This window comes from Oryzias melastigma, linkage group LG19 (assembly GCF_002922805.2).
Source record: "Oryzias melastigma strain HK-1 linkage group LG19, ASM292280v2, whole genome shotgun sequence".
NCBI lineage: Eukaryota > Metazoa > Chordata > Actinopteri > Beloniformes > Adrianichthyidae > Oryzias > Oryzias melastigma.
In genome coordinates, this window is record NC_050530.1 from 803807 (window position 1) to 813613 (window position 9807).

The window sequence follows — 9807 nt, forward strand, 5'->3', positions numbered from 1 at the left end:
CATCAACAAAAATCTAATTCAATCCCAAAGTTGAAATAATCCAGTAATTGATGTTTGGATGGACATTAATTCAAACCAGAACAAATATTTAGTTGTTTCCAGTGGATTTAGTTGAATTCGTTTTAAGCTTCAGTGATTTGAAAAGCGGATTTGAAGCCGATTCTGTTCACACGACCACATAAATCATTATAGGTTCAGATGTTACTGACTTTGATGCATTTAACCTTTTAACAGAGGAGCTCCAGTGTTCATCTTCTTTGATTTACTGTAACTTTTCAACCATAAACGGGATCATTCCAGCAGATTTTGAAGGTGAAAAGCGGCGTTTTCACCTTCAAAATCTGCTGGAATGATCGCGTTTACAGTTAAAGTTACATTATATTAAAGATTTTGTTCCTGAACGCCCCATAAATCTACCAGACGAGCATAAAAGTGATAAAAAGTCAGAGATGATCAAGCTCCGCCCTCAGAAGCGATCTTTGGTGAGCGTCCTCGTCTGATTCACCTCCGAAGATGTTCCTGCTTCAGGCAGTGGATGGAAAACCTACTTTTCTTAAGATGAGCCAAAAATATATATATATATCTCTACATCCGAGCGCCGTGGATCTGGAAGAGCTGTTGAAAGAAAACAAACAAGCGTTACAGACGGCGGTGGAGACGACGCCACAGGAAGTGATGCTGATGCTGCGCATGGAAACGGGATGAGAGCAAATGACGGACAGAATGACTGAAGGCCAACAGAGCCACTTCTCTGAGGTTAAAGGTCATCTATTCACGACAAGGGGCGGAGCCACAGAGACGACGGTGCTCAGCGGTAACCACAAGAAGTCGTTCCTTTATATTTATGTTATTTTTACTATTTTGATCATTAAATTATTTTTTTTGTTCATGAATAAAACATAAATAAGAGAAAAACATTTTTTTAAAATATAAAATACGTTACAACTTTTGACTTTCTTTCAAAATAAAAGACCTGGGATCATCTCAATAGTGTTGTAGGTAGTTTAATGTCAGCAGTAATAAAAAAAGATTATATACAGTGTAATTTATAGTAACTGGTGGAAATTCATACATTTTAAATTAAAATCATTGCAAAAATTCAAAAGCTAAATAGAAATAATTCAGAATTAATTTGTGACTAGGGCTGTGGATCAGAATTCCAGAATTATCATAACCAAAAGAATGCAAACACTGGAGCTAAAGCTCCGGTATTAAAGCAAATTAATTTTGTCAGAAGTTATGCCAGTGAGAGGAACTTCAGTCTGTTTTTGAAACAAAACAAAAAAAAGTTGCTATTTTATTTTGAAAACAGGAAGCTTCACCGACACAAATAGTTGTTTACTTCCTGTGACAGTACCGCTGCTCTTCAAGTTTTGTTTTAGTTTAGTTTGTTTAATAAAAATACATCCTCCCTAGATAATATTGGACTACACTCTACTGTGTTTATACAGAATCAGCCATCTTGGACGTCGTGAATATTTGTACTCAAATTTTTGAGTATTCGAGCACCCGGATACTCGGGTCAATAACATTGATCACCCTTTTTATTGGACAGCTAATGTTGGGTTTGGGGTGTGAGGGGCTGTAAGCTAGGGGAAGAGGGTGTGAACAGAGAGCTCTCAGCAATGTTGAGGGGAAGGGGGGGCGGGGTTGCTCGTGCTTGCAGTTCCGCCCACAACCCAAGAGATAAATTTCTAGCAAACTTCTGCAGAAACTTTTTCCTAGAAACGACACAGACTCAAATATTTATTTAACTTTTGATTAGATCTGTTCTGTTTCTGGATGTCTGCCGTTCTTCTGGTGGGATGTCCTCATGGAGGAACGTTATCTAAAACGAAGGGGCGGGGCCGAACGCCGCGAGGATGCTGCTGGTGCGAGGTCACCCGAGAGCGCCGGTTTCACCGTAGCAGAGCGCCTTAAAGGTCAGAACACACACACACACATCTACCCACTACCAGCCGGGCTGGAGTCCTCACCCATTCCCGCCTCCTGACTCCCTCATTCTCTAAGCCATTCATTTGGTGTAGTTTCTCTCCCTCCCTCCTCCTCCTCCTCCTCCTCCTCCTCCTCCTTCGCTGCTTCCTCCTCCTCCTGCATCTCAGCCGGCTTCATTTGGCATGAAGGACGTGTGGGGGAGGGGGCGGGGCAAAGGAAAGAAAAAAAAGAAGGAGCGGGACAGAAAGCAAAGATGAGTTGATGAGCGTCCATGGAGAGCGCTTGTGGATGACATTTGGAGGAGTGACATTTGGAGGTCCCGGCGGAGATCAAAGCCCTCGGAAGACGTTTCCATCGTGGAAACCGGGGAGGGGAAGGGGGGCGGGCTTTACCTTTACCTTGGTTTTGTGGCTCTGCTCCGTGCCGAGGCCGGATCCGGGCGTGTGGAGCTCCTTGGAGACCACGCACAGGAACTCGGCCTGGTCCTCCGTGCCGTAGCTGTAAGACGAGCCGATGTTCACCATCTGGATGGGGGGGGCAGAGAGGTAGCGTCAGCGAGGAGCGACCGGCGAAGGAACAGAACGTTGCTGACAGAGCGGATCCACACGACTTCTGTGCTCATGCAGGGAAGGGGGGACTCATCGCCGCCGCGGGGCGAAACAGCTGCGGGGCGGCGTCTGCAAGTGAACGGCGCAGCATGCAGAGGAGCGGGGGAGGGGCTAAAGCAGAGGAAGCCGGGAAAGGGGGGGGGGGGTTAAAAAGGTTATTGAGCTACAAACGTAAAAGTTCAGGTTAGAGAAGAAAACGGATTAAAGAAGAAAAACCTGATCTGTTTCTAGCATGACTCAGCAGATTCATGCAGAGTCATGCTTTCACCTGGATTCACAGGTAATTCTACGTTCACACCGGCGTATCCTCGACCGTTATAGTTCAGACGGATGGAATAAAAAGTCACGTTTTATGTGGTCAGATTGAGATAATTTTTTTTTTAAAAAGTCATGTGGCGTCTCTGATCTGTTTGGGGATTCGAGACAAATGTAGAGGTGGGCCGGGTCCGGCCCACGGGCCGTAGTTTGTAAGTAGGGCTGCCACAAACGATTATCTTAATAGTCGATTAATCATCGATTACTTTTGACGACTAGTCGATATATAGCACAGATCTTAGCTTTTAATTAACTGAAAATAAAAAAAACCTAGAAAATGCATAACGTGATAATGCTAGTGCAAATTATTTTTCCTGAAAGTAGTGACTGAAAATACTGAAGCTTTGTGCTGAAAATTCTGACACAATTTACTTTGATTGCTGAAGGGATTTGCTGAAAATCCAAAAGCTACTCGCAAAATGTTAAATTTGCTAAACGACTGGAAATTTCGTTAAAGAAATATGAAGGAGCGCTGAACTTGACCTACATTTTTCTGAAAAAAAATTGTAGTAAATTTGCTTTAAAATCCCCAATAAATGCCAATTTTGCAAAAAAAACATCTAGTGTGTTGCTTAAATATGAACTAAACTACAAATTAGCTCAACAAAAACATCAGTAGATGCAATTTAGCCAAAAACGTTAGCATGTTGCCTAAATACTAGCTAAACTCCAAAATACTCTAAAGTTCCTCAGTAAACTAAATTAGTCAAAAACGTTACCATGTTGCTAAAATAGAGGCTAAACTCTAAATTAGCCCAAGAAACCTCAGTAGATAACATGTTAGCCATCTTAAATCTTAGATTCACTGCATGTTAAAGGTTTGTGTTTAAACGTCACCAGAAATTATTGTTCAAAACCTAAATAAATGAAGTATTTAGAGAAAGGTTGCTCCGTCACACCCATTGACTGTATATGAGAAAGTGTGATGTCATCTATAGAAAATAGTTTTCTTCCAGTTTTTCAGTCATTCAGGCGCCATTTTTTCATGACGGACGCCGCCATGTTGGAGTCAGCTGATCAGCTTCTCTAGGAGGAAGTTCAGAGAGAAAACTCATTTTTTAGCCATGTGTTTGATAGAACTCTGCTTACTTTTATCTGTGCTAATATTTGATTATGTCTCTTAATTGTTGTCTTCAGTGTTCTGAATTTGATGTCATAAAATATTTGATCCATTAAACTCCCAGAACTCACTATTGTTTATCATCATCAGAATATTCTTTCTGATTTACATTTGAAGCTTTTTAAAACTGGAACATTTGATGTGTTTTACTGAAGAAGCAGAGAGAGGGGGGGTTCAGGTCAGATATGGGTGGGGGGTCAGAGTTGAAGGGTCAGCAGCAGCGTGAGTCCAACCCACAGTCCAGAGCAGTCCGGTGCGGGGCTTTCTGCAGGCGCGCACGCTGACCTGCTCAAACTTCCAGCCGTCGGACATGGTGGAGACCATCTGGGTCAGCTCCTCCTCCTGGCACTGCAGGACCCGGTAGACGTGCTTGGGGGGCACCTGCTGGTAGAGAACAGGGCGTTCAGGTGGGAGGGGCTTCACTCCCCGTCGGATCTTTTAAACGTCGGCAGGAATCGGGGACAGAAATGAGGCTTAACTTCAGCTGCGGAGCTATTTTAATCCACAGTTTCATAACCGAGCTGAAACGTGCACGTTTGAGCCGTAACGTGCACGTTTGGGCCATAACATGAGCTGCATTTCAAAATAAAAGCTGAGTGAAACACAAAGGGAGTCTGAGGCGCTGGAGGCTTCTCTTTTGTTGAGATTCTACAACATTCATGCACAAACTCCAAAGGCTGCGCTTCTATTTTCACGTTTCCCTCCTGGGGGGGGGGGCTCCGCTGTGTAGAGATTATATAAGAGGAGAACGGCGACTCTTACCTGTGTGGCTTTGGAGTCCCTCTCCGTGATCCTCTCCTTGATCAGCTTGATCAGGGGGGTGATGTTGTAAAACTCCGCCTCCTCCAGGACACCTGGAATGCAGGTAAAACAGGGGGGTCAGCTGCTGATCGCGACACCCTTCACCTCTGATCCGACGGCGGCGGCGGTACCTTCCTCCGCCAGCTCCTTGTTGTACACCAGCTTCCCGTGTCGTAGGTAGTTGAGGATGGGGCCGAAGTAGGTGGGGTCTCTGTCGATCACGTAGGCCCCCGACTCGTCCTGAGGACGGACAGCAGGACGTCAGGCGCTTGACAGGAGTGAGGCGGCCACGATCAGTCGACTAATCGACGATTAAAATGATATAAACTCTATGTCGTTCTTTTTGTTTGTTATTGTTTACATCCTGTATGTTTGTTTTGATTTGACCTGCCTCAGGACAACACATGTAATTCAGCTTCTGTGCAAATTCTTGATGCTTTTTGCACAATGTTCCTGTCAAATAAACTACTACAAACTATGTAAATAAATAAACAGTTTTGTGTTCGAGCTCATATTGTGATTATTCACAGATAAGTGGTTGGCCAAAATTGTTAAAAAAAAAACTATTGTAATTAATCGCAATAAATTTTTCCCCAGTTTTTGATTAATTAATTAATTTCGTTTAATTGATTCCAGAACCTAAAATTAATAAATAAACAGTTTTGTTTGTAATTTCACATTGTGGTCCTTCGCAGGTAAGTGGTCAGCAAAATCTGTGACAGAAAATATATATATATATATATATATATACATACAGTATATATATATATATAAAATCGTGATTAATTGCAATTAATCCCTCCCCTGTTTGCGATTAATTAGTTAATTTTAGCCCTAAAATAAATAAATAAATAAATGTTCTCCGTTTCTTTTAGCTGCTAGTCTAAGCACTGAGATGAAGAACTTCCCCCTCAGCGTCTTCATCAGATTCCTGTTCCTCTCAGGTTTGAACCTGAACAAATACGGCTCTCCAAACCTGCAGCTTTGATTCTAACCCAGAGGACTAAAGACGTTTTCAGCTGAAGGACGACGTGACGGATTCACTGATCCTTCAGGATCTGAACTGTCACAATAATACAAACATTTCTTTAAACATCAAGAAACAAACATCAGATTCTACGACCTAAACGTTGGATATTGGATGGATTTTGTTTCAGATTTCTTTCAGCTTAAACATCTTTCCACAGATAAAAACATGTCTGCTCCTCAGACTGGAGGATTGTGGGCGGCGCCGTCGCTGTCCTGAAGCCTTCCTGACATAAACGAGGTTTTTCTGCTGCATTTCTAGAGAGAAAAAGCTTCAGATCAAAGCTTCAGCGGTTATCAGCGAACCGCAGCAGCAGCAGCAGCAGCGTTCTGCAGCGACCCGAAACGTTCTGCTGACAGACATCTGAGCCATTTTCACGCCGAACGCTTCTGCCACGCTCATCCTTTCTCTGTCAGCCGCCGCAGAGTCGTGACTGAGAGGAGAGCTGCAAACAGACGCAGGAGGAACGTGGTGAAGGAAGACCAGAACCAACCAGAACCGACCAGAACCAGAGAAAACAAAAGGCAGGAAATGATTCACAGCCATGACGAAACAGAAGAGTCACACAAACACAACTGAAACACAATCTCAGTCGTCTCTGTTCACAAAGGAAACAAAAACTACAACCAGATATTTTTATATGAAAGTTTTTCAAATAAATGTGAATTTTTGCAGGAAAATGTGTCATTATTTTAATTTTGTTGTTGGTTTTCTTGGTTTTCCTAAAAAAAAAAATTCTAAACAAATTCTACTTCATAAAATGTTGATTAAAAATCAAATGTGACATTTTACTCTGATTTTTAAATTAAGAAAATAAACTGCTTGTTTTTTTTTTTAGAAAAGAGAAGTTTTGATAAATTCTGACATTTTAATACATTTTTGCTGTTAAATTTGTAATTATTTAATTTTTTGTTGGTTTTCTTGGATTTTGAAGATAAGTGACATGATGACATTTTACTTGTTTATTGTATTATTAAAATACTATAATATATTTATATGATGTATTTCTTATATTTGATTTTTGCAGGAAAACTGGATATATTTTTAGGTATTTATTTTATTTATAGGTTTTCTTGCTTTTTCTAAAAATCTAAAATATTTTTCCTTTTTAAAATGTTGAATGTTATAATAATCAATTGTGGTTTTGTACTTGAATGCTTAAATTAAAAACTACATTTTGCTATTCATGAAACAGTAAAGTTACTCAAAAAAATACATTTTTGTGGTAAAATGAGTCTTTTTTTCTTGTTTTTCCTGTAAAATAGCCACTAAGCATTAATCATATGTGACAGTTTAGCTGAATATTCAAGTCAGGAAATCAAAATTATAGTTTGTATTTGAAAACTTTGCCATTTGAAAAAAACATTTTACATTTTTGTTGCAAATTTGTCATCGTTTTATTTTTTTAACTGGTTTTCTTGTTTTTCTACAAATACAAACATTTTTTTAATTCTTAAACTGCTGAAAATTATTATAAAATGTAAAATTTTACTTGAATTTTTACTATAAAAAGATGAACCAGAAATTTTAATTTAAAGAGTTTTTGCTGTAAAAATTGTCTTTTTTGTTGGTTTTCTTGTTTTTCCTAAAAATTACAACTTTTTTTTGAATGTTGACATTTTTTAGTCATTTTTCTTTAGTGTTTTTAACTTAAAAATATAAACTAGATTTTTCTTATTTGAAAAGCAAAGAAGTTCTTCAAAAAATATTTATATTTCTAAGAGTTTTCGCTGTAAATTTTATCATTATTTTATTCTTTTTTTTTGGTTGATTTTGTTTTGTCTAAAAATTACAAACAAATTCCACTTTTTAAATAACATTCTTATCAAATGTGAAATTATCTTTAATGTTTCCATTAAGAGGATAAACCAGATGATCAGAGTTCTGTGTAAAAACAGGAAAAAGTTCTTCCTGAAGTTCATAAAACAACATTTTCAGAGAGAAAATCTTTCTGGTCTGATCTGGTTTTCAGAATCTGCTGCGTCAGCATCTTCTGACCTGCTGAGCTCCTCAGAACGACGTCGTTAGGAAACCGTCTAAACCGCTGACAGCAGTGGCGGCACAAACCTGCAGAGTCAAACCCGTCTGCAACGATCGACCCGTCGTCTCGGTTCAGCTGCTGACCCACCTCAGAACCCAAACTCCTCCATCGGACTCAGAACCGCGAACCGTCCGGTTTGGACCTTCACATGATACTTCAACGCATACATCCCATAATATGTATTTCCTGTCTTGCATTCATCACAGTAAACGTACGTCTAGTGAGAAGCTGGAAGAAGAAAAGCTTCGATTTAAAGAAAAACGTGTCAATTATTACAGTAGAATCGATCTTTACTTTGAAACTATTAATTCTATTTCACTTCATTTTAATGCAAAAACTCAATATTTTACATGGATATTTTTTTAAACATTTTGTTCTTTTAAAAAAACTGACATTTTCCTTGTAAAGTTTTTTTAATAATTAATACTAGTAAAATGTTCTCATAATTTTAAGACTTAATTCGTGTTTTACTTAAACTTCTTTTTCCTAATTTTAATAATCTGTTCTTGGAAAACTTTGACTTTTTTCTTATAATTTAACAACTGTATGTTAGCAGCACTTTGACTTTTATTAAAACTTCACTGCATCATTTTGACTTTTTTCGTATGATTTTGAGACTTTATGCTAGTAACTTTTTGTGATTTTACAACCTAATTCCTGTATAATTTAGACTAATTTCTCACAATAATATAACTATTCCTGAACAATTTTGATTTTTTTCTCAATAGATTTTATGACTTTTTTCTCATATACATAGTTTTCTTAATTCTCCAGACGTATAATCTGCTGTTCCGTCCCTTTAAGCCGATCCTGGTTTGACCCTCTCAGTCAGAACGTGCAGCTACAGGACAAAACCGTCAAAAACAGACGCGACCTGAAGGTGAAGCTCTTCCAGCTGCGAACCGCTGAGGACAAGTTCACACAACTTTCACGTTCAGTCTGGCGGCGTCTCGTTTTCCTCTGCCAGCATTTCCCAGCAGACATTTCAACATGGATGAAGAACCGCCGTCAGGCTGCAGCATGTGACCTCTTGCATAATGAGAACTCCAACAACCCTCTCAGAATTCCTCAAGTCGGAGGAATCTAATCTGCAGAAGGGCTCAGAGCGCAGACGTCCTGCTGCTGCGCCTCCTGTTCTTCAGACACATCATGTTATTGGCTTCAGATNGGGGGGGGGGGGGTGAAGTAATCTCATTACAGCAGCATCCGGGGAGCGTCTGCGAGCGAGAAGGAACACGGGTGGAGCCGTGATGGAGGAGACGGTTTATGATGCAGTTTTTATCTAAAATCCTGTCATTTTCTAGGACATAGTTTCTGCAGAGCGGCAGGAGTTCACCTCTGAGTTGTGGGTGGGACTGTTGGCTCTGACATGTCCTCCACCATCAGAAAAAGACACAAGAACACCTCAGGCTGTACACTACCTGGAAAAGTCTTTTAGTCCGGACTGAGTCCACTTTATCTGATCTGGATCAAGTCCTGAACAATGTTTGGTCTGGATTCAGACTCATGTCTACTGGAGATTTGGTAAACAAAACCATGGGACTAAAGATGTCTTCAGTCATTGGCCAGTATATAATAATAATCGGTGAATAATCAGTAAAATAATCGGTGATTAGTCGACTATTAAAATCATCGTTTGTGACAGAACTACAACAACAGACAGAATAATGGAAGTCTTCATCTTTTCTATCCTGGTCATGATAGTTCTCCAATTGAAAGTTTATATTTTGCTGATCAGTTTTGAATGTCTGTATCAACGTCAGGTTCAACACTTTTTACTGATGTTTTGGTACAATAGAGGCATGCTGCAAGGTGATTACTACTAATAATAAAAAATGTGTATTTTTTGGTGCTTAACGCTCACAACTTTGTTCAACTTTATTACACTCTGACTCCATATATTACAAAGTATCAACAGTAACACTTTAGCTGAGCAGCTCCAAAACACTCAATATAATAT

At 39.6% G+C, this 9807-nt stretch overlaps 1 protein-coding gene across 6 annotated transcripts in view; it reads right to left on the reverse strand.

The window, feature by feature from the left end:
* Positions 1-87: 87 nt before the first annotated feature.
* The window catches only part of kctd17 (potassium channel tetramerization domain containing 17), a 15723-nt gene continuing 6003 nt past the window's right edge, over positions 88-9807 (reverse strand). Inside the window, exons 2-7 of one of the 6 annotated variants that reach the window (XM_024285126.2) lie at positions 4911-5019; positions 4741-4832; positions 4216-4362; positions 2334-2459; positions 1977-2106; positions 88-615 (exon numbers count right to left, since the gene is read on the reverse strand). In XM_024285126.2, coding sequence (XP_024140894.1) covers positions 1999-2106; positions 2334-2459; positions 4216-4362; positions 4741-4832; positions 4911-5019 — 582 coding nt within the window. In that variant the 3' untranslated portion in view covers positions 88-615; positions 1977-1998. Of the gene's footprint in view, positions 616-1731; positions 2107-2333; positions 2460-4215; positions 4363-4740; positions 4833-4910; positions 5020-9807 lie in introns of those variants that run through there. The other 5 variants (XM_024285131.2, XM_024285127.1, XM_024285125.2 and 2 more) reach the window with 5 other exon arrangements.